The sequence below is a fragment of the Sebastes umbrosus genome, chromosome 19 (assembly GCF_015220745.1).
Source record: "Sebastes umbrosus isolate fSebUmb1 chromosome 19, fSebUmb1.pri, whole genome shotgun sequence".
NCBI classification, from domain to species: domain Eukaryota; kingdom Metazoa; phylum Chordata; class Actinopteri; order Perciformes; family Sebastidae; genus Sebastes; species Sebastes umbrosus.
The window spans coordinates 21432882-21458833 of record NC_051287.1 but is presented as its reverse complement, the minus strand read 5'-3'; the positions used below and the strand labels follow the sequence as shown (position 1 = coordinate 21458833).

The window sequence follows — 25952 nt, the reverse complement described above, 5'->3', positions numbered from 1 at the left end:
AGTTGGCAAATCTCCAGAGCGTCTTTCGTGGAAAATCGACTTTGGCATCCTGTTGACACGTGACATCAAAATGTAAAATTGCCGGAGCGTTTATGGTCTGAAGTGCATTTGTTTAAAAGGCGAGGAGACACTGGCTCGATGTCTAATGTGTTGTGGATGTTCCCTCATCAGTTTTCACTGTTCTCAGCACAATAGACCTCATTAATGTGACTACGGTATTGATGGTCCAGTAATAGTGCTATACTGAGGAGTAGTAATGCTTCAGGAGGTATTGCCTGTAGCTCATGTTAAGGAATACTTGATCTGCATTTGCTGGATGATTCTTTATATAGCCAGCCATGGCTCATTTCTAATGGAAACTATTGATGTAAGCTCGTCTTTAAGCCCCTGTTATGTCTAAGATTCAGTGAGATGATGGCCACCCAGACGAAGGAAAATACTGTCCATATAAAAATGTGTAGAAGAAATGAGGAGAACACTGTAGGAAACTTGGACTTTTAAACTATTGGCTAATTGGACAGGTCGTTGGGGTCTCGGCAAGCTGTTGCTACAGGGTGCACACATACATTTGATGTGCATTTCTGTGTGTTTTGTGTGGGTGTTGTGCACTCCTCTTTGCAACAGTTTATTCATTTATGTAACACAGACTCTTCTTTTAGCTCGAGATGTGCCTCTTTGTGCACATTTCTTCTACAGCTCAGTTTACGTCTTATCACTGATAACTTTGATAATATGTAGCTGTGCCAGTGTTAAGGTTTGACTTTGACTTGTCCAAAATGTAATCATCCCTTATTATTGCTCCACTCCCACAGCTACTGGAGTTGACTCGAGCCAAAGAGGGGCTGACTGCCAAGACCCTCTCGTATCTCTCCCTTCACTCCAACTTGCTAATCTTCGATACATTAGATCCATTCTTATCCTTCTTTAAAGGTACAGTGTGTAGGTTTTGGCGGCATCTAGTGGTCGGGTTGCAGATTGCAAGCAACTGAGTACCCCTCCGCTCACTCTTTCCTTTCCAAGACTGCGGTAACGTGAGCAAACGAGTGCAAAACAGTTGTAACGCCGTTCACCTCGCTCAGAGGCCATCCTCACCATAATAACCCCTCTTTAGGAGCAACAGAAGTCAGACGGCGGCTGGCGGTAGCACGGTTTTGCACTCTGCGGCTCACGTTATCTTAATTTCACAAGCATGTTAGAGAACTACGGTGGCCTTCAGGTAACATAAAAAACGGAAAAGGATCTCTTTAGAGCCAGCGTTTGGTTTGAGCAACATGGCGAACTCAGTGAAGAGGACCTGCTCCCTAATCCAAGCTAACGATTTTAAGATAACAAAAACACAACGATTCTTAGTTTCAGGTGATTATACACTAATGAAAACATAGTTGTGAATATTATATTTCATTTCTGCTAATAGATCCCCCAAAATGTTACACATTGTTCCTTTTAAATAGTTTTTTTCTCCAAACTGTTTTGCCTCTCTACCCTCTACCTCATGAACTCATTGACAGTGCAATAAGGCACATTTCACTAATTCATTGACTTTATTTTGAGGGCAATACGCAGCTCATTTATCTTGAAAACTTTTCACAGTTGGGATGTGGAGCTGATATAAAATTCAACTAATATTCAATTTGAGTCTTAAAATATTCACTAATAAGACTTACAATATGAGTTAGGAAAACTCACCCCAATTATGGAGCAAAATACAATTAGAATAAAAACGCTGCGAGGACATATTCCATTAAAATTTAAACACTCGATATGGAGGCAAATTTTCTGATTAAAATCAAGCCACAGAATTACAACTGCTTGGAAAAATCCATATTGCATATCAAACAGTGGAGACATGCCATATTAATGTTCCTGTTAAAGGGATATGACAGTAAAAAAAGCACTTCATAATGCATATTTGATTTGTAAGTATGGTAATGTGTTCTATTAGGTTTGTGATTATACACACCATAGCGGCGTGTATCCACAAAGATTGCATCATCTTGAATTTCCAAAACTATTTTATCCTGAACTGTCTTCTCATTGCATATGAATGGAGACGAGTGCGAGAGGGAGCCAGAAAGAAGTCATGTTTCTCTTTGAGCTCCCTGTTGCTCTCAGTATTCTGTTCACCAGGGAGGGAGGAGGGGGGGTGTGCTGGGATGCTGGGTGTTGGGTTTAGAGGGGGGGTGTGTAGTGTGATTGGAAGGAGTCAGGGTCTTTCATTTTGTCATGTGGTGTCTTTTTTCATTTCGGGGCTGATTTTTCACTGGAGGGCTAGTTCCATTCACTTGAATTTATTATTTCTCGCACTGAGGAAGTTGATGAATTCGAATATCTGTGAGCGAGTTTGTGTGTGTGTGTGCGCATTAATGCTCGTGCAGCGTGTGAGCATGCGAGGCGCGCGTCTCTCTCTCTCTCCCTCTCTCTGTGTGAGGCAGCGACGCTTTCATGGCTGTTTCAGATCTCTCTGCCTCACAGTTCGACAGAGCGAGGGAGCCAGGAGGGAGAGAGCGATGGAGAGATAATGGGAATGGAGGGTGAAAGAAGGCTAACACAATCTTTAATGAGTTTCCCTGGCTCGCTTTGCCTGTTTCTGGGTCAGGGTCCCCTGGCTGAGGATGTGGGTGGACGGAGGACTACGGAGCAGAAAAGAACAGGCTGAGCCAAGGTCTGCTGAAATAGACTTCTACATTAAAGAGTCATCACCTCCATAAAGACATAAAGGATGAGAGAGCTTGACAAAGTTTTTGTTTTCTTGTTTAGACAGCAAAAGATGAAACGGCTAATGATCTTGTTCCAGCTCATCACTGCACCCACACAAACTCAAACTGTGTAAGGAGGCGGCTACTCTTAGAGGTCAGAGGTCACTTGAGGTTGTTCTGCCTCTGCTCAATTAGCAGCCGGTTAGGAGCCAAGAAAGAGAGAAGTTTCTGATGAGAAGCAGCCACACACTCACAAAAAGCGAACTCCCCGGCATCATACACAAACACTTTCATAACAACCCTCCTCCCTTTTCGTGGTGAGGACGGCTTTGGTCATTTTCTGATTGGCTCCCCCCTTGCCCTTTCATTTCCTAGCAATCAACTTCAATCTGTGGCAGGTATGGAGGAAGAGATAACATTAGAGAGACATCGTTGGGAGATATCAGCTCAGCCGAGGCATTATTTAGTGCTCCCGAAGCATCCAGGAGACAACCTCTGTCAGACAACAAGGCTCCAGCGTGTCCACACAGGACAGGGAGGCGGGTAGATAGAAGGACATGGAAGAATTACTGATGGGCCGATAAACTCTTTTGTTATCCGAACAGTCTGCCTTCCTGTTTCTGTTCTCCTGTGCTATGTTTCTGTCCGTCTGCCCAACTCCATTTCAATGTCTCAATCTATGTCTGTCTGGCTGAGTTACTCTCACCGTCTCTCTCTGCTCTCCCTCTCTCCCCTTCTGTTTCCCACTGTATCTCTGTCTCTATTACTCTGCCTCCTTTCTTTCACACTTGTGAATAATTGATGTCTACCGGTTCGATGGTAAGAATAGAACAGTTCTGGAGGTGACAAATGGGGTGGCGAATAGGCTCCATCCTCCTCCTCTCTTCAAAGAAAGTTAGCTGCGCTCGCTCGTGGGCGTGTGTGCCAATATATTTGTGTGCTTGCGATGTTTTGTGAGCATTTTGTTCATGTTTGTGCGCGCGTGTGTGTGTGTGCGCGCGCGCGCGAGGGAGTGCGCGTACACATGCAGTTGTGTGTTATGTGATTTAAGACAGGGAGATGAAAGGGAGTTGTAATTACAGGGAAGCGTATCTGTCTACTGCAGAAGTATCCGAGGAATGGCACAAACTGGGCCAAAAGCCTGAGGTCATTAGATGTGCTGCATGTGTGCGTGTGTGTGTGCATGCATGTGTGTGAGCTAGTGTATGTGTGTGTGTGAGAGAGACAAAAGCAAAGAGGAAGAGAGGGAGCGAGAGAGAAAATGGGAGACAGAGAGAGATCAGCTTATAACTTCAGTTCCTCAGAGTCAACCTCTGAACTCTGCTTCTCATTATTGGCTCTGCGTCTCTCTGGTTTCTCAGCAGTAGCTGCTTGTGGTTAGACCGAGCAAGGCCCAGTTTCTGTAAATCCATGAAGCCTTATTGCCTGAGAGGAATCCCAGAATTTCCTGCGCTCTAAAATACACTTGTGTAAACATTCCAAAATATCAAATGATAGGGATTTCACTGTGTGCTGAGCGGACGGATAATCCCATGCAAAGACTGTGGTTATAATACACTGTCCCTCTGTCTCTTCTCTGCTTTCCTTTCTCTCCCAACCCATCCTTTCTCTCTCTTTCTGCATCTGTTCTCAACTTCCCCTCCCTCCCTCCCTCCCTCCCTCCATCTTCTCGCCATCTCTCTCTTCTTCACAGTTGAGGATGACTTCATTGGTCTCGGTGATCTGCCGGAAACCTTCCCCTCAGACCCCCCCGAGCCGCTGCCTGTGTTTCTGATGGAACCGGAGGAGGCCTACATAGTCAAGAACAAGCCGGTCAACCTGTACTGCAAGGCCACGCCCGCCACTCAGATCTACTTCAAGTGCAACAGCGAGTGGGTTCACCAGAAGGAGCACACCGTGGAGGAGCGGGTGGACGAGAACTCTGGTCAGTAACACGGATCTACTACATACACATTCAAGTGTGCATCTAATACCGCTTTCACACCAATGACCAGGGTCGGACCGGGGGTTGTCTGACCCATGTTCAATCCTTCTTTTGTCAATTCAAACCAAGCCAGTCAACACGGGCAAATCCCTGGTTATGACGATTCAGATATGACCTGGGTCACAACCTGGGAGCAATGCGTACCAAGGTTACACGTCTGGAGGATTACAGAGAGAGAGGATGATAGTGGCATCATCAGTGTGTGCAAAAACGTAAAATGTCACAGGTTAACCTTTTCAAACACACAATCAATGCTGGATCAACCCTGGTTGAGCCCTCGGTGTGAAAGAAGTATAAATCAACTGTTTCTTAAAAATATGACAAAGACTGTAAAACATAATTCATGTTTTTATGCTTATGTTTTAGAAACTCAAAGCAGTTGGTTAAGGATGAATGAAAGATCATTGTACTGGTTAAATATTGTAAAAGTCAATGTTAACTTCAAGCGCGACACAGGCATTGCTTTCTATCCACCAAACATTCACCCCGACTTCCACCTTATATGACTTCTGTGCAGCATAAGTAGATCACACTTCCTGGACTGGTAAACATGCTGCCAGACATCATTATTCAGGTAGTGAATTAGAAGCATAATCATATTTTGAAGGAGGTGGGGTTGATCAAAACAAAAACATCATATACTGTATGTCCACAGATCATAGACTGTATATAAGAAGTGGGCGTAATCACCGTGACGTCACCAATTGATTTTTGGACTGCCGTTTTGAAGCCTTGAGTTCGGCATTTTGGCTGTCACCATCTTGCTTTTTGCAACCGAACGCTGAATTAAGACATGTTTAGGCGAACAAAGAGGTTATAATGAACTTTTATGAGTTAAAAACACGGACAACGCCGTGGTAGCGACCTGTCAATCACAAGGTAGCCACGCTCTAAAACATACCCTGCTTTACAGTCTATTTGACTCTAAATGGGACCATAATTTACTAAATGAACATCATGCTGTATTGAAGAAGACTTGAAACTAGCGATTGAGACCATAAACTCATGTTTACAATGTTTACTGAGGTAATAAATCAAGTGAGAAGTAGGCTCATTTTCTCATAGGCTTCTATACAATCTGACTTCTTTTTGCAACCAGAGGAGTCGCCCCCTGCTGGATATTAGAAAGAATGCAGGTTAAAGACACTTCCGCATTGGCTTCACTTTTCAGACCCCGGAGTTGCTCACTGGTACAAACATTCATTCAATGTTTGTCTGCTTATCACTCTTACCGGCATCACCTTATCTGCAGAGAAGGCTGGACTTAGAGCGTCTCAATGAGGCATGAGATGACATCTTTCCTTTTTTTTGGGGCATACTAGCAGCACCACAACTTGTGGGGGTGTGTAAGTGTGTGTTTATGTACATGTTTTGTACGCATCTAGAGGAAGTAAAGGTAGTGAAGCTCCAGCAGGGTTGTTTTCAACAGAATTCAGCCCCTGAAGGCACCAGAGCCATTACACACAACAGCCCAGCACTGATTGGCCGCATTCAGCTGCTGTATTGGAAATTGAGTTCTTTCTGTCGCCCACAGGTACCAATCACATCGCATTTACCCTTTTCATCCCACTGTTTTGCCACACACACACACACACACTCACGTCTGCATGCTCGCACACAGACACACTGACAGCTGCTCCTTCACTTAAATTTGAATGTTTAGGCACGTAAGCACACACTTACACACACTTCAGGAATCGGCAAGCGTTCCGTTGCATGTTGTATCCGAGGTGTTTTGTCAAAAATACTTCTCAAGTGCTGTTTTACTGAACTGTATGAAACACACGGCATTGTTGCAAGCAGTTACAAAAGCAGATATACACAGAAAGAAAAAGAGTGTTTTTGTAGCCAGAACAAATAGAAAAGGAGTTTTGGAAAAACAATCCCAAACCGAGATCCTTTCATTTTGACCTGGTGTACTTTAGGAAGAATACACAGATCTGAGGTTGTGTTTCATGGTTATGATTATGACAAAGAAGAGGGTGAAGGTATCAGTGGCTCTTAGCCTTTGTGTCGGAAGGTTTTGTGCTAAAAGCATCAACATGGAAAACAACCCACACAACACACACATGCACCCACTCTACACAGCCATATCCACAGGCTATTTACTGCACAGATAGTCATTCATTTATGCCCTTGCGCCCCCCACACACACAACACCACCAGAGCCCAGTGGATGTGTGTAGCCTCTCTCAACCCACTCCATTGCTCTCTGATTTCCCCAGATTGACAGAAAAGGAGCACCGATAGAAACTGGCCAGCCTGGTCAATACCACTGATAGTGTAGCCTGAAGAAATTGGATCTCTCCCTCTGTATACTCTCCTCTCTCCCCACCCCGTGTTTCTGTTTTTTTTTCTCTCGTCCTGTCTCCATGTCTCACTTTCATGTTGGCGAGAACTTATGATCTTATGAAAATAAGACGAAATGAGATCAAGAGAGTGCAGGAGAGGCTAGTACAGGCTGCATCCAGTGCATCTTCATCCAAATGTTTGACACACTCATATGACAACAGTCCACTTCATGTAGACACACAGGAACAACAGAGCGGTTTGTTTGTGTATCACATGTGTTTGGCACTTGGAATAGAGTGGTGGTATTGAACGGCTTAACAGGAAGGTTAAATCCCCCAGATAGGTGCCTCTTATACATTATTTTTGTCTCATCCAGGGTGAAATATAGTGCCAATAAAACATATTCGCCCCCCCCTTGGAAGGTATCATGTTTTACTGTCTTACAACATTGAATCAAAGTAGATTTAATGGCCGAAACATACACCGTTACGACAAAGGAACACAAACAATACCAACACATTCTCATCCCAACTCGTCACATACTGATGCTTTTTCGGTTGCATTAAGCATGTGCTTTATGTTTTGAATTAAACAAAAACACTTAGGCAACAAAACGACTTAGTTAAGTTTAGGAAAAAACAACATGTTTGGGCTTAAAATTGCTACCTTTTTATAGTGCAAATGTGACTTCACGTTGTGAACACAGGACACGAACAAACAGCTGATTGTAAAGTGAAACGTAACATAAGGGACACGAACAGCGGTCTCCTGGATAAAAGCCTCACGTTTTTTGGGACCCATCCACGCCCGCCGTTAGCGTGTCTTTTTCGCTCTTTATAATACGTCACCACAACAGCACTTTCCCTGAGCGCTTACTGTTGCCGCGGATGGGTTTACATTGTAGTTATTGGAAAAGCCCGGTGTGTCTCATACCGCTGCGAAAGGATGCCTTGTACGGCGGCATCGAACGCCGAAGGCCGTGACGAAGCGTCTGTATTTGACGCCCTGGGAATGAGAACGGACTGACAATTCTTGCAGTGTCAGAGATATGCAAAGCATCTAATAAATACTGCATGTACTAAATACTGACGTGAAGGGGTGAATACTTATTTTGTATTTTATATTTGTAATTAATTTAGAGATCTGTTTTCACTATGACATCATCTTTTTTTATACTTAATTTTTTTTTGATATTGTTTTCATATATGCAATTTACAGTTCATGCTACCATAAGTTTATAAACAAGCTTTTAAGTAATGAGCCTAGAAACAAACAAAGACACAAAACAAGATGTACACAAAAGAAAACATCTGCATTAAAAACAAAACAAAAATTACAAATTAGTAGAAAAGAATTAAATGAAAAAAACAGATATAACAACTAGGTTGGATGCTGTATTCAAGTTTGTACATTAGATTAATTTACATATACCATGGATACTGGCGTATTTATGTACACATACATTTCCATGTCTACACTTATACATATACATTTATAAAGCCATATAAACATACACATATGTTCATATATACACATATACATACCCATACCATATAGATATTCATAAACCCACAAATATTTATATATATATGCATACACACATATACACATACACACACACATACAGCATATACACACACATAAATACATATGTACATCTGCACTTCGACATAAAGGGGTCTTTTTCTGTCTTTGATTGATTGTACCACAGAAAAACAAACAAACTTCTAAAGAGGGTGAATGCTTTTTTGAAGTGCTGCATGACGCAAATAACAATAATTTCTAAGATGTTTGCGTCATAAAACCTACTTCCTGCTGGAAGTGCAATTTGTGTGGCATCGGTAGTTGCAGTGTAATCAGCATCAGGGGGCTTGATTCACTAATAGCCTTGCCCTGCACAATGTTCTTCACAGCATGATACAACTCATCTGCAGCTCTCCACTGTGGCTTTTCAAGAGAGCTCTCGCAGGTATATTTCCCTTCTTTTTGATCGAACACATGAGACATGCAGTGGAGCACGTCACAGACAAGCTTTTGACGCAAATACCCTTGCAAAAAAAGGAAAAAAAAGTTGTTGATTTCTTAAAGTTCAACTGGGGAGCAGTAGGGAAGGTGAGTTTTATTCATGTGACCGTGAATCACTCTGATGTGAACTGAGACCAGTTCTGCATGAAATAATGAGGACACACACGAAAAGGAGCCAGAGATTCAGATCACATAGGCAAAATGTGACTTAGCAGGAGGCAAGAATGAAAAGGTGGTGAGAAGGAACAAAGTGTAATGTCATTTTTTTTTTTTTTTTTTACAAATGGCTGTCTCCACAGTGATGATTTCACTTCAGACACTCACCCTGCTGTCACCTGAATACTGTAGCATTTACCTCCCAGTGTTGAGGGCAGGTTAATACGACGGAGCACTGTATATGGCCACATTGAGGAAAAAAAAAAATCAGAGATTTCGAGAATGAAGTCACAATAGACCGAGAATAAAGTGATAGGTTTGAGAGAAAAAAAGTGGTAATATTATGAGAATAAAGTCATAAATTTACGAGAAAAAAGTCGTAATATTATGAAAATAAAGTCATAAGTTTACGAGAAAAAAAGTCTTAGTATTATGTGAATAAAGTCATAATATTATAAAGTAGTAATTTTACGTGTTATTTTAGATGGGAAATAGAGCAGCGTGTGAAAATGAGGGACGGAGCATCTTGTGAAGTTATTTCACAAATAACAAAATACTTAATCTTTCGGCACATCAGCACCACATTATCATAAGTATCAGGACCTTGAAAAGATTGTGCAAGAAACTGTGTTTATTCCGAAGAAAGAACCACACGAACCTGGGGGAAATTGGCTCTTTTGTGGATGAGGAAATTACTTTTTTTCTCGTAAAGTTAAGACTTTATTCTCGTAACATTAAGACTTTTTTTTTCTCGAAATAGTATGACTTTATTCTCATTAAATTACGACATTTTTCTCGTAATATTATGACTTTATTCTCTAAATCTCCGATTTTTTCCAATGGGGCCCTAATTCTCCGTCGTAGGTCCGAGACTCTTGTGAGGAAAAGGAGAATTGATATGAGCGAATGAGCAGCAAATTAATTATAAGTAGGCATGGCAACAGTAGTGTGATATACACTAGAGACAGTTTGTCACTCTCTCGGTTAGAAGATCAAACAAGTACTCATCATCTGGCCAGATAATCAGAGCACCCCCCTTCCTCCTGCAGTTCTCCTTCAATGACCAATGCCTCCTTTTCTGCCTGACTTGTCTGATCAATAATGTTAGCCGGTGCTAACACTGAGGAGCTAGACTAGCTCACTTTAATGACCACATTAATAATGAATCATCTCCAATGAGGCGCCCTGCTTCAGCCTATTAATGGGACCTATTGTAGAATCATTTCTACTGCTAATGGCCACATTGACATGTGTGAAGTAGCCCCTCATCGCCGCTCCCGACATGGACCACGCTCGCTTCGCCCCTCTTGATTGCAAATTGAGTGGAAGTCTGTTTTGTTGTTATCGTTGTAAAGCTATACAGTGCTCTAAGAGCTGAGCAAACACATGAAGTCACTGGATGAGGTCAGCAGGCTCAGTTCAGAGCCCTGCTCTTCTGCTAGAGTGATCCTTCTGATGTGTTTCAAGTGCAACACGTCAGGAAGAGTTTAATCCCGCTTCAGTAATATCCATGAAGTCATGAATTACTCTTAAAGTAGACTTATAGTGAGTCGTCATCGTCGCTTGAGGCTATCGTACGGCGCAGAGGGCTTATTGTAACATCAGACGGAGAATTCACCGCTATAGAACCTTCTTCAGAAACAGTCTGGAGCGCAGACAGAAAAAAAAATTAACTGATTCTGGCGCGTGTTTTACACCCTCCGAGAATTCATATCTTCTTATTGTTTCCACTATTGATTCCCCCTCTCCTACTCTGTGTGTGGTGTTCTCACATCCATCACATCCATCCTTGACATTCTGAAACGAACAATACACATCTTCTCAGACACATTGGCACGCAGTACAGACAGACAGCCAGCCGCAGACACACACCCTCGGACTCACACATGCATGTGGACACATACATGCGGAAGCAAAGGCGCACACACACAGCAGACGGCGGCTGTTCTTCTGCCTGTCGGCACACTGTGTAAATTTTACATGAGCGCTAAGCTGGTGTGTGGGATGTCACTCTGCTTGGTGTGTGTGCCAGAACAAGGAGGCTGTGAATGCACTGAACCTGAAGTAAAATGGCATGTTCATTTTTTTAAACCAGCCAGTCTCTTTGCATTTTATATTCAACCAGAAATCCAGACACGTACAGTGTAAACCTACTCGAACCATAGAACAGCTCCTGAACCTTTGTACAAAATGTGATCAGAAGAAGAGTATGGTAAGGGTTATTACCATACACATAAATAGAGACAAATATATTGAGTGCTAAGATACCGTCAGTCTCATGTGGACAGAAAGAGATTTATATTCCATTGTACAAATATCTATAACAGCAGTTATAATCATTTGTATGCTTTGTGATAGTATTTCTTGTCACAATGTCTTTGTCATGCAAACTAAACTGAATGAAATATTGGGGAAATGAAAGGAACATAGCAATTGTCATTTTTCCCTAACATCAAGGTAGGCCAATTTTCTAGCCAAAAATTTCTTGATAAATCTATTACAGTAGAGCACGAGTGAGATTACACAATTTAAACTAAACTGATTTTTCAAATTTCAATTTGAGATTACAGGCAAAGGCTCACAGTGTGTCACAGAAAGGTCCATTTAATCTTTAGTTCAGCAGGTAGCCCAGTGAATCACTTTGTAATGAATTAGATTTCAGACGAAGATTAGGTTACTGATTGAATGAGCATCAGGACAAGATGAGTCACTGATCTGTGAGGCAGCGCATGATAATGATGTCACATCCACAACACACGGCATTTCTTGGGTAGATAAGCTCTGTTAAAACATAAATACATAACATGAAGGGTTGCTTGTTAAATATACAGTAGGAACAATAGTTGAATTTGCTTGCCATGGGGCCATTTTTACAGAAGCATAGTTGTAAACAGCATAAAAAACACAGCTGCAGCTAATGAAAACAATAACGCGGATGGAAAATCATTAAAACAATCATTAAAACAAGTTAATTGACATATACAGTTAAGTAAAGCAGCAGAGTTTAGAGCTTCATTAAAGACTATAATGCACAAACACTCCATAGAATAGGCAAGCACCCAACTGGACTACGCACACACTGTAATAAACTGCAAACTATCAAACATGTAGCCTGCTTATAAATTGCAACAGGTATGATGAAAATAGAAGAGAATTAATATTAGGACAAAATTATGGAAATATTACATTGGGGAATCTGCTAGGAAAGACATCTAGGAAAGTAAACAATCTTCTTAGTAGTTACTTACAGCAACAGGTATAAGAGAGAGAATTTAATTGTTTTTATTATTAATTTCTTGCCAATCTACTGCTCCACCCTCCAGACGGTAAAAATGGCGGTAATGCCCCTCTAAGTTGGTTTGCCAATCGCCGTTAAAACTAACCTTAAAGAAGATGTTTCGTACAGGCACGCAAGCAGAATTACAAGTACCATTAAGTAAAGCTGAGGCTAAGCCATTCATCAAGACATATACACAAACAGTATGGCAGGAGTACTGGGATGATCAGGAAACTGGAAGGCATCTGTACAATATACAAAAACATGTTGGAGCAGGGAGAAAGGTGGGCTGGAAAAGAAGGGAAGAAAATGTCATCACTCGACTGAGAATCGGACATACAGGTCTTTAACCATACATTATATAGAATAGGCAAGCACCCAACTGGGAAATGCACATATTGTAATCAATCAGATACTGTCGAACATGTACTGATACACTGCAGGAATTACAGTTTCCAGAGGAATCACATTTTACAGTCACTAAGGAAGGCAAAACATCAGGACTTTTCATTGTCAGGTCTATTGGGGGATACAGCAGATAACATATACTGTGAAATTATTCAGTTTTTAAGAGAAACTGACTTAGTTAAACGAATCTAGAGTTTTCCCCATTATTATTATTATTATTATTATTATTATTATTATTATTATTTATTTTGCTTCTGCACAATCTCCTGCTCCACCCTCCAGTCCAGTAGGTGGCGGTAATGCACCTCTAAGATGGTTTGCCAACCGCGAATAAACACCAAAGAAGAAGAAGGCACGCAATCAAGACACACCTGAAACTAATGTTCATGTTATTATCTGCGTTAGTGTTTTATTGTCCCTACAGTGGCTAAAACGTGCTCCAGCTCTCGTCTAGTAGCTTAGCATAACATTTTTACTGTAGTAATTTAGTGTTTCATCTGACGGACTCCAAACGTCGCCGAGTTGACTGAAGAGAAAGATAATTATGTCTCATGATATTAGCAGCTGATGATGATTGCGCCCCGGTCAGGTTTAGGGGAGACGCATATCGACGGGAAACGGTACTCTACACTACACCTGTAAACTCGTTGTTGTTTTTATGGTAGGCCCCCTATCTGTAGTTAACTTATCTAAAGCCCCCTTCTCTCCCAATTGTTTCCCAATATCAGCCCAGCCAACATCTGTATGTGGGGCCCATGTGGGTAGCAAATGGGCTGAAAATGGGCCCTATATGGGATTGTCCGTGGGTTCCATAATGACCCAATGTCAATTGCCCACATGGATTCCATGCAGGATTACAATGGGTGTTATTTGGGCCCCAACTGGGCAACATACCCAAGACCCATCTTAGTCCCAGCTTTAAGTTTTATGTGGGAACTACATGGGGACTACATGGGCTGAGACATGGGTTGTAAGTGGGTTTGTCCACAGTTTCCATGTTGGCCCCATGCTAGTTACCCCTTGTGGGTTTCATGCAGGAGTACACTGGGTGTTATATGGGCCCAATCTGGGAAACATAAACCAAAACCCATCTCTAATTTCCCATTAGTGACCAACCTAGGACCCACATGGGTAGCCCACTTGGGGGAGCCCATGTGGGACCTATTTAGTTGACTCAACTGGGCCACATTTGCGTTGCCCATTCTGAGCCCATACACTAATATCCCATTAGTGACCCATCTAGAACCCACATTACTTGACCCAAGTGGGTCCCAGATAAGATGCCCATTTTAGGCCCATACCCACTTGGTACCCAGGTACCCCCAGCATAACCCATGTGGGGCCCACATAACCATGTTGGCTGGGAGGAGGATAAAGGAGATACCATTAAATAAAGGCAAGTCGAACAGTTGGCTGGCTACAACACCTAAGAATAGTTGGTTAGCTCACTAGCTAACTAAAACATTGCACCTACGTTTGGACAAGCTCTAGTTTACTTTTGGCCTTTTGACAACACCACCACATCATTAATTCCACAACTGTCCCCTGTTTGAATTGGCATGCACTCAGTGCAGCCCTTTTAATTTGTGTCTCCTCAAGAGACACCAGCTTCACCATTGTTTTTGAATTAGTAGGCAATGGTGTGTGCACTGAGGATAGAGGGTTGGGGATGTTTGAGAAAACTATATATAAATGTTTTTTTAATTAACTTTAGCCACTTGAATGGTCAAAATCACATTATAATATAACAATAACAAGATGTACACATCCGTGTAAACAGATTGCTCATACTAGTGAGTCATGTGTCAATGACTCAAAGCTCCCAGGCAGTAGCCGCAGTCTGTGGTAAGAAATGGCAATACATGGTCAGTACTATAGGCCGGCTATGTAACTATGCATGCACATAACTGCTCAGTGCGAGAACAGTGTGCACAACTCATTAAACGTTGTATTGGATGCATTATGACTCCAACAGAAGGCTCCCAGTTTCTGTCATTATGTCGGCTAACAGTGAAAATCAGCTACAGAGCAAGTCATAACCATAACTGGGTAACTAAAGAGGGGGGACAAAAAATGCTGCCGGGTCTGACAAATAGTGGTTTGTAATGCTGATGACGGAATCTGGTGTAGAGTAGAGCTGCAACGATTAATAGGTTAGTTGTTAACTATTGTATTAAATTAATCGTCAACTATTTTGATAATCGGTTTGAGTAATTTTTTAAGAAATAAAAGTCAAGATTCTCTGATTCCAGCTACTTAAATGTGAATATTGCCTGGTTTCTCTACTCCTCTATGACAGTAAACTGAACATCTTTGAGTTATGGACAAAATAAGACGGCTTCGTTTCGGCTTTGACCAACATTTTTCACTATTTTCGGACATTTTATAGACCAAACAACTAATCGATTAATCGAGAAAATAATCAACAGATTAATCGACAATAAAAAATAATCGTTAGTTGCAGCCCTAGTGTAAAATGGTGTTGAATGTTTCCTAGGCGCATAAAAGGCCCTTCAGTAGCAACTGGGCATAATTTAAATGTCACAGTCCACTTTCACATTATTGCTGACCAGGTATGTGAGCGTGACAGTTCCAGGAAAATGACATCAACTAAACTTTTTTTCCAGTGGGCTGCACAACCCCCACGTTTAAACCTAATAGAGCAGCACTTTGGGGATGAGGTGGCATTGGATATCCTCAGCATGATCTCAGCATGTTCTTCTGAAAAATATGCAGAACTGTTGCAGCACTATTCAGTGAGTGTGTCCTGACAACATGAAATTCAAGTTGTTCTGGAGGCCAGCAGAACTATATGGACTGTCTTAACAAATATAGAATAATTATCTTTTTTGTATCAATCCTGCTCATTACGGGTTCAGATACTCGAGGTAAATCAAAGTGTTAATTGTCTCATAATGTCTGTAATACGCAACCTGTCTTACTATAGTACATTTCTTATTTTTACAAGGACTTCACGATGCCACCATTGTCCTCAAAAATATCCCATTCGATCGAAAAAGGGGGTGATGGATTGAGCTGGAATAAGGCACGGTATTGCAGGCGAAGCATCTGTAGCTTCAGTGAATGCTCTCGCACCACATAATCCATACATATATGCATGCACTCGATTCCTGTGCTCGACATACACACACACACTGTAGCAGCAACAACAGCAGTGTAATCTGCTCTAGAGGGGCAGCTGTGGGTAGAGGCATTTGTTTTGGGGATGATTTGTTTGTTTGGGTCCTGGCACCCAGATGAGCAGTAATCAGAGGAGTTAGCAAACAGGATTGTGGTAGCCATGACGCCGAGAATCCTCCCCCACAGGGCCCGGACCCAAACAGCTCAGCAAGCGCTCTGGCTCTGGAATTGGGGCCAGACTGACACACACACACAAATACCCAGTGTCAAAGCATGTGATGTGACTGATGTAAATAGTACTGATTCGTTTGATGGGATGTAATACTGACGTTGGTATCGATCTCTCCCAGGTGAGAGAGCACATTTCAATGTGTAAAGGTATTGTTAATATCAATCAACTGATTAATTTTGGTCTGTTTTAGTTCCTCATGTTCTCTGTTTATGTACTTATATTTCTCTATATCTCCATCCCTTTCAATCCTTTCTGTCTTTGCTCACAGGCCTGGTGGTGAGAGAGGCCAGCATAGAGATCACCCGGCAGCAGGTGGAGGAGCTGTTTGGGCCGGAGGACTTCTGGTGTCAGTGTGTGGCCTGGAGCTCTGCAGGGACCACCAAGAGCCGCAAAGCCCATGTCCGCATCGCCTGTGAGTATCCCGCCCCCTCCCTTCATCTCGCTCTTCATCCCATTATTCAGTCTTTATCTTCTCTCTCATCTTTTGTATTCCTCTCCAAACAAAACCTCTTGGCTGCCAAGGAAAGGCGTCTCACAGACCGACTTGTGTATCATGACAGATTTACAGATTCTAGAGATAGAAGCAGTGGGAAAAAAACAAAAACGTTTTACTTACATGGGACTCAAGTGTCCCTTTGAACTTGAGTTGGTAAAAAGCCGGAAGAATCCGAATGTTTCCTTGTGTACAGTATAAACCTGGAGAAGGAGCGCAGAGGATGGGGAGAGAGCTGCAGCAGTGTATACACAGCAGAGAGGCTACGGCACATGTTTATGCCAATGTTCCCTCTTTTTTTCCTGTAGGTGGTCCTCATTTGTTCTCTGCCTGTGTGTTTGTCCTCCTACTGAAAATGCATAACACAAATTGTTTCCAAGTAATGAGAAACATTCTGTTGCCTCTAAAGTTTGGGCTCATTTTCTAACCGTTCCCCAAAGGATCTGCCAATCAAAAATGTGAAAAGTAATGAAACCCCAGAGGACATGGTGAGGAAAGCGGAGTTGTAGGAGTACTTATAGTTGTGACATCAAGGCGATGCTTCTGTAACACAACACACATTACATAACACAACTGCTTCCACATTGTTGTCAAAATACCACCTGAAGGGACTTCTTTTATAGTATCAGCTAGATCACACTTCACACTTTCAACTCCTGTCTAAGTCATTTCAAGGCGTCGTGACTGACATGTCCTGTTTTGACTTGTGGCAAACAGACAACCAAAAAAAAAGCAACACCCACTTAGCAGCGTGTGTAGTTGCCTGCATCAAATATATCGTTATCACTGCTGGATAGGGCTTGATAAGGATATCACTGTTTGCCATTGTCAGAATGATTTCATTTCCACTATACAGTTCAGCAGAGTAGCACAGTATGGAGTCAATATCCATGCTTTTCACTTGATCTTCTCCATTTAGAGACACTTAGCAATCATATACCTGTCCCTTTCAATTTTTATCTCACCTAATTCTTTCTCTGCATCTTTATATCGCTGTCTCTCTAACTCCCCCTCTTATGGTTTCCCCCCTGTTTTCTGTTCAGTTCCTCTTTTGAATTCAGTGTATCCCCTCTTTTTCTAACACCAGTAGCTCTTCTCATTACTGCTTGCTGCTGTTATACTAGCCTGCTGAATCAGAATCATGCCTCTCAGTCTCCCGCCGAGCCCACTCCCGCTGCTCCACCTCCTATAATCACCCATGATGAGCAGCCTTCCAGCACTAACCTATCCCTCAAATCACAATGGACCCCTCTTCCCCTCCCATTAGTTTCTGCTGAATGGATTAGCTCCTCTGCTGTGCTCTCTCTTCAGGCAGGCTTGTTGTCAGAGCCAGGCTCTCTCCCGTTAGGCTAATGGAAACTGGGCTTGTTTTCCTCTCCCCTCCCATCATCTAAACATATACAGTTTAATCAGACGGGTGAGTCAGAGCCAGCGCTGGCGAGTTAAGAGGTTGCTGTGTTGAAGAACTGGCTTTCAGACGGGTCCGGCCGCAAGTATTGTCAGAGATTTCTGTGTGCCTGCTGGAGGAAGAGAGAATGTGTAAATTCCCTGTGATTGCCTTCTCTTCCTGTGACCTCCACAAAACCGTTTTGATTGGCCTCCATAGTTGAGGAGCTTGCCAAAGAGGGGCAATAAAAGCATGTGCACAGAACCAAATTAAATAAATGAATCAAATCAACTGAAATGCCTTTCAAAAGATTGTCGAAGGGTAATGTTTACTGAGAAAGCTGGAAATTGATTTTCTTGTTTGTTTGTGGCTTTATAATTTTACGAGTACAACATAATAATTTCAGCTTTATTACAAGTGACACCACTAATGATTTAAAACTTAGTAAGCCTTCATGGTCATTCCTAATCTAGGTTTGCATCAGTAGCTAATGATTTACTAAGCAGGGAAGTTTCTGAATGTAAGGCTGGTATAATTTAGCATGACAAGTAGCCAAACATACAGTATCCACTTAAATGTAATGGTTGTCATATGTGTATCCTTCTGAGGGCAAGCAGGGCTGGAAGTGTTTGTCTGCTGGGTAGGGAATGGTGCGACTCCCACAGGAATGTCGACTCAGCTGGTTCCACACCCTCCAGTGTCCCACAGTACCGTTCAGGGTTACACGGAGTGAGGAGAGCAGACACTCCTGAGGGGCAGCATAATTTAAACCCTCGTGATCCAATAAAACATGCAGTGCAAAATAATCACTCGCGTGCTACTTGCTGCGTTTCATCAAGAGTAATGTGTAAAGGTTTGCAAATCATGATGAAAATAACATTACAAGCTCTGGGTGTTTAGTTTTTAGTTTAACAAGGTGTAGTTGATGTGCTACAAGAAGTATGAGCAATAAAAGCATGAATATTTCACATTAACTCACAAACACCGGCATATGCCATTAATACTAATAATGTAATTTGGGCTATTATGTTATGTACAATGATGCATCCACACGGTGGTAGTTATGGCAGTAACTGTGGCTCTGGTTTGACACTAAAAGAATAATAAAGATTATATAGGTTTTCTGGCAACAAAAACAAATGTAACTATCCAAACACATTTATTATTTCACATTATGTGATCGTCTGCATGTATGTAAACTAGGGCTGTCAAAAGGAAAATTGTTTTAACGCCACTAATTTCTTTAATGCAACTTGCGATTTTTAGGTTGTAGAGAGCTAAGTTTTAAAAGCTAGAGTGAAGATACTGGAATCATATGAAACTAGAAAACCTAAAGAATCCGTTGGTACCAATAGTCAAGTGTCATACCAACTTATCGCAAAGAAGGCTAAATAATGCTCCAAACCAAATTTTGGCGAGGAAAAACTGGCATCGCGCTTTTAAAAGGGGTCCCTTGACCTCTGACCTCAAGATATGTGAATGAAAATGGGTTCTATAGGTCCCCACGAGTCTCCCCTTTACAGACATGCCCACTTTATGATGATCACATGCAAGTTTGGGGCAAGTCATAGTCAAGTCAGCACACTGACACACTGACAGCTGTTGTTGCCTGTTGGGCTTGAGTCTGCCATGTTATGATTTGAGCATCTTATTTATGCTAAATGCAGTACCTGTGAGGGTTACTGGACAATATTTGTCATTGTTTTGTGTTGTTAATTGCTTTCCAATAATAAATATATACATACATTTACATAAAGCAAGCATATTTGCCCACTCCCATGTTGATAAAAGTATTAAATACTTGTGACAAATCTCACTTTAAGGTACATTTTGAACAGATAAAAACTGTGATTCATTTTTAATTAATTGGGATTAATGATTTTAATTGATTGACAGCCCTAATGTAAACATTTTTGTTCACATTGCTTGGGTTTAAGGAGATTATGTGGCTCTAAAGTCCACATAACATTTAATTATTCTCATGATAAACACATTACAGTATATTTCCAATTTAATACATGTTAGGGCCAAACCAGAACCTGCTGTGGACCATATGGACACCACCAAAGCCACCACCACCTCCAGTAAAGTGGCTGCTAGGCATTATGGGTCCATTCTAAACCACCAAATGGCATGCTGTAATACTGCACACTGAGCTGCCAGTAGCTTTATATGGAGAAATCAAATTAAATTTATTGGATTTGGCTGTAGTGCATACATGTATAGCATGAAGTGTGTCCCAGTGTGGGAGAAGGTGTGCCTGCTTCTCCACATTGTGACTACATCTTCTTTTAGCTTTTGGAGGATTCATCCCTACATTGTAGTTCTGACATCAGAGCAACAGTAGAATGACTTTACAACTTCAAACGGCAGTACTCCTTTGAGACGTAGTATTGCTACCTCCTTTCCTTTCCTTTCCTTTCCATCTTAAGAAAAACAAACTGTTTGTCCTTGGATCAAATTCCATAAAGCGATGCCCCTCCAGTCATTCCCTCTTTTAATTTCACACCAGACTTTTACAGAAATTGCTTTCAATTCAACACTCACGCTTTCAGCTTTTATAATGCATTGAAATTTGTGGAGTTATGGTTATCATTCCCCTGAAGACATGCGTACTCACAAGTTGAATTGGGACAAGGGATGGAATTTGTTATTTTAAGGTTCATTTTTCCAAATAAAAAATGAACCTTAAAATGACTATAGGTATTCTCTGGGGCCTCCAGGTTGATCCTGATCATGTACTCTGCAGTAAGAACGTGATCTAGTTTCTCCTGCAGGGGATGTGGAACAGTTAGCTGAACAGTGAAATGTCTCTATTTAAGTATAATGTCTCCTCATGTAATAGCTATTGAACAAAAAGAAAGAAAGCGATGAAATCGGTAAATTGAACCTACTGTACATCATGATCCGGTTTTGAGGATGGCTCTTTTTATTTCATGCATTTCATTTCATTTCATGATCTGTTCATAGTGTATCCATTCAAACACATACTCCAATCTCCCCAGACAGTGAAGAACAGTTATTTAAAGTGATAGATGTAGGTACTGCAGCCTATTACATTTCTCCAACCATTGTACCCAGGAGTATTAGACTTATTATGTGCAGTCTGCTTCGACTTCTGAGGTACAAATTCTGCCATACAATCAGTGTCGCTGCACAGCTGAAGGTGGGTTCATTCTACAGTACACATCGCATCTAAACCTTGACTTCACAACCAATGTGCTATTGTAGGGCTATCTAATATAATAAATCTCTTTTCTTATGTTAGCACACAATGTCAATAGCAGTCCATTACTGTATCAATTGCGTTCTGTGAAGAAGAATTGCCATACATCCTTTCCACAGATTGAATCGCTGAACTGGGGTTCATTTCTGGGTTGGTTTCCATGGACACTGTTCGGTGTAGGTAGAAGAAGAAACTGAAGAAATGTGTTGGTATCAGAAACTTCAAGAAAACACAGACTCCCAGCACTTATCTTACTGTTGCAGCCTTTTTACAGTTTTATTAGGGCTTTATCTCAGTCTTTTAATATGTATATTTCTTAACCCTTAAAGTTCAGAGCTTGACTTCATGGTTCACTAACCTCTCAGCTTGTAGTTATAGCACAGATGTAAGTTGTTGTGTCTCACTCCTCGTCATGCTTGCCTTTGTTAGCAGGACTGGCTCGGTTGAGCGGTGGCATAGAGTGGTGCATGGATGATGCATTTTTGTAGGTCAACCAGGAAGCTAGCATCGCCCTGGTTCCCTCGACAAAAAGCCATTGGGGTTTTTCAATTGGGTTCTGGATTATTGCAGAAAATAAACTCTGTGGCCAACACAAATTTATGATATTTTACACATTTTATCAGCAAGCTAATCTTCACAAATGAACATTGAAGTGTGAATGCAATCGCCAGAAGTAAAAAGCTAACGTCGGGCTATAAAACAAACTACACCACGGTCGTATGAACGCGAGTATACACAACGAGGCTGGCGAGTCGTCGTGATGACATTTAATAGTCTCATTTAGCAGCTTGTTAACAACCGCCTTTTTGAAAACACGTAAAGGCTTCAAAATTCAGGAGTGGGATATTTACTGATGTATTTTACATCGTAGAACAAAACGTTAAAATCTCTTAAGCTTGTGTTAACCACAGACTTTATTTCAGCCATCTAACTAAAAAACGATTTAAAAAAATCCATCGACTTTGGAACGAGGGAACCGGAAGTGCTAAAATGCCAACTCATTTCCAGGTTTTAGGACTCATTCCTGTAGCACTCTATATAGTTGCGGAGTTCAGTTCATGCAAGGTTCCGTATGTAGAGGAAAAAACATGTTATTTTAGTGCATGCTGTGGTGGATGTGGTTCCTGCTTTAGATTGAATGCGTCGGTAAAAAAAGGCTTAAGAGTGTGTTTGCCAGGAATATTACGAAGGCTGTGGAAATGGCATCAGTGGAGTTTGGAGGTCTGATTGTAGATTTGATGCTTCAGTAACTCCAAAGTTCCCAAATAGTTCTGTAACTCCCTATTAAGTCCTCTTCTCCCGCCCCTCTCCTCTGTTGTTGTGTATGATGCCCGCTCCTCCTGTCTCAGTCTGTGCAGCAGGTTATGATATATGTCTAATGGGCTTTGGGTTCCAGTGTAGCATGACACCCTCAGTAATCCTGCCCTGTCAGCTCCACTATCCCTGCCCTGCACTACTCCATCAGGGCTCTCACACCACAAAAATATTGGTTTTTCATTGGAGGGCGAGAGATCCCCTTCTCTATCTTCCCTCTATCTACTTCAGGCAAGTTGATCTGTGTGCTGAAGGAGAGAGAACGAAAGCATAAATCTCCGTCACTGTTTCCAACATTAAAGAACACACTGTTCTGTATTGCTTTTCCACAGCGGCAATTATTATTGATGAGTTACCCTACCTTCCCTTTTGATGATTTGTTAGTATACCAATACTATATTATTGACTGACTCTGCTTTTAATATTAAACATAGCTCTCAAAACAGCCTTCACATCAATGAGATATGAGTAAATATTGATACACCACGTGCTTCTGTCTGTCCTTTGTAGACTTGAGGAAGACGTTTGACCAGGAGCCTCTTGGGAAGGAAGTGTCGCTCGAACAGGAAGTGTTGCTCCAATGTCGCCCACCTGAAGGCATCCCAGCTGCTGAGGTAAGGTTGAGATGACATTTCACACTCTCTAGTTGTTAGGATAATTCTATTTTTTGTTTGAAAAGATAAGTTCTAATATGCATTTGTACATGTTCACAATAAAAATGCAGGCAGTTGTGATTATCCAGACTAAGCCCAGCCAAAAGTTCTCGCCTCAAATCCAATAAACTGGCTGCTCTGAAAAGAGGTTTATGTGAAGAGCTTCTCTGACTTTTTTTTTAGGGTTGGTTTCAGCTCAAATGTGGCCATCATTTCTTGTGTGATTTTTATTTTTTTTAGTATATAATAGGTAGCTAAAATGTCCTACTCCCACATCATTGCATATTTAGCATATAATCTTATTAGCATGTATTATATTTTTTGGTAATGCCAGTCATTGGTTCTGTTTTTTTACGGCACACAAAAAGGTGGAAACTGTGTTGATAGCAGAATTTGCGTCAGTTTTGAACTCTGCTCATTTCAGAAGTTGTAATAAAATAACACTGAATAAATCTGACACAGTCTAGCGCGCAGATAAGGACATTTTTCCGCCACTGCCTGGGCTATTTAAGCTGTTTGGGTATTTCCTGAACATCGGCCAGTCGCTGCAATTTAGTCAGAGGAGAGAAATTGTAATTATCTGCTGTGGGGGAAGAAAAAAAAAGAATAAAACCAGTTGTGTCCCCGTGTTACCTCAGCTCAGCCAGCATCGCCTCCCTGCTCTACTTCCTCCATGCCCTACCGTAGAACACTGTTACAGCTGCATTTGAAAAGGCTCAGTTGAGATTGCAGGAACATAAATAGAGGATGAAAGGGTGGTTTTGATGGATGGGGGGGGCTTTGGTGTTTTTTTTTTTTTTTTTTTGAGTTGGGGGTGTTGGGACTGAACTCTGTAAAGGCTTGTGATTGACCTGGAAAAGCCGAGTTAAGTGAGTGGAACTGCACAGCATTTATCCCTGCTGAAAGTGCTGACAGGCTAAATGGCCGAAAGTTTGGGACTGGCACTCCGCAGACTCTCCTTATACAATCCAGCCTTCAGTCTGATAGTGTTGCTGTAACAGCCATATAGTACTGGTGAGTCTGCCACCTGGTCTCTCTGTCTGTCAATCCTGGATTGGCTCAGTGCAGCGATTAAAGACTCAGCTGGGGTCCAATCATGACACATCTATGCTTTCTGAGATATGGAGTTGCTGTGGCAACCTAGATGTTCAATGAAGGGTAAATAGGAGGCTTGTCAACATTAATAGCATTTTCAGTCTGAGTAAAGGTATGCATTTGTGTGTGATCAAGTAGAATCAGTGCTGTTTTAATGTAGTTACCCATCACCAAACTAGCCATCTTTTCAGTAAAGGAGGTATATGGTCAACATTTAGGATATGATATGTGGCATTTTGTAGCAATTCACCTCTTCTAAAAGAGAAAAAAGATTGTTTAAAATTCTCCCTGCATGCATCATTTTCTTTTTTCTGACTAAGAGCAGTGACTGTTATCTCTGTTTACTTAAACTTCTACGATCGAGTTGGATTTTCTATGTGTACAGAGGCATTTTTTCAGCTACTTTAATTACTCTCACTTACCTCATGGCTACAAAAAAAGACAACAGTTCCGTTCCTCAAGTTGTTTTTCCTCTTTTTTTTTCCTTCCTGAACTCAAACACAGCTGCCTCAGTGGGAAAAAGGACAAAACTGAATGCTGCTTTTTCATCTGTGTTTGTCAGGCCTTTTCTCACACAAGCCCGCCAGAGAAAAAGCCTCGGAAAAAAAGCAGATGGGCTAAGTCTGTGGTTACATATGAATCTCCAGAAATGTCTAGCAGCCGTTGTGAAGGAAAGATCTGTCATATTTCACCCACTCTAAGACAAGAAATAATATAGAGGGGATGAGAGAGGCTGAAGGCAGAAGGAGAAGAGCTGTTGAGGTTTGTCGGGGTTGGATCCAGTGGGTTGTTGTCAGGCCTCCAGTGGGCTGTCAGTTCGCTCTGTGGTTCCTTTACAGGCCTTTGCTTAGCAAGGGAGAGGCTGGCAGGATGGCAGCCTGTGGCTGAGCCATAAAACCCGTACTCTTACTGGAGGGCTGTCGCGGTGAAGGAATTTGCCCTGCGGTGATTTAGGCTCACTCAACAGCGTGATATGCGGTTTTAGTGCTATTTTAATTTCCCCCTTAAAGGTGCTCTATATGATATCCATAGCATTAATATAGCAGCAAACAACTATTTGCTATGTAAAGATATAGAGGAGTAATGTCTACCTGAGCAGAGAATGAAGTCACTCTGTGTGTGTTGTAATCTGAGCTTCTCTGTGCTTTGTTGACATAGCCTGGCCGACCGTGCATGCCTTTTAGTGCATATGAGCGTGCCCCACTGGCTAGCTCTCATACAGCGGTTACAGCTGATAACCTTTGCGCCGTTGCGGAAGGGTAGCACCCAACCTCCGCTTCCCCCTCAGGTTAACATTGTTAGCTCGGTCAGCACTGTTGCCCTTGTTTTCACTGTTAGCTCTGTTAGCACCGTTAGCTGCAAGCACCGTTAGCTGCAAGCCGCTATCGCGTACAGTGTGTCATGAGTTTCAAATCTAATAAATATATCCCTTGACGACACACAACAAACAGCGCTGTCCATGGTGCTGACATACTAGTACTATGTTTCAGCGCCAGACTCGATAGCGGTTGCTTGCCATCCCTTGCGGTTGGCTTGTCAGTAGTGCGGTATTGAAATATTGCAGTTATTGCAA

The 25952-nt window shown here is 41.8% G+C and overlaps 1 protein-coding gene across 5 annotated transcripts in view; it reads left to right on the top strand.

Annotated features, from left to right (window-relative positions):
• Positions 1 to 25952, top strand: part of unc5c (unc-5 netrin receptor C) — a 229617-nt gene that overhangs the window by 165626 nt on the left and 38039 nt on the right. For all 5 annotated transcript variants that reach the window (XM_037752704.1, XM_037752703.1, XM_037752701.1 and 2 more), the window contains 3 exons: positions 4390 to 4620; positions 16480 to 16623; positions 23142 to 23245. In XM_037752704.1, the coding sequence (XP_037608632.1) occupies positions 4470 to 4620; positions 16480 to 16623; positions 23142 to 23245 (399 nt within the window). In that variant the 5' untranslated portion in view covers positions 4390 to 4469. The remainder of the gene's footprint in view (positions 1 to 4389; positions 4621 to 16479; positions 16624 to 23141; positions 23246 to 25952) is intronic.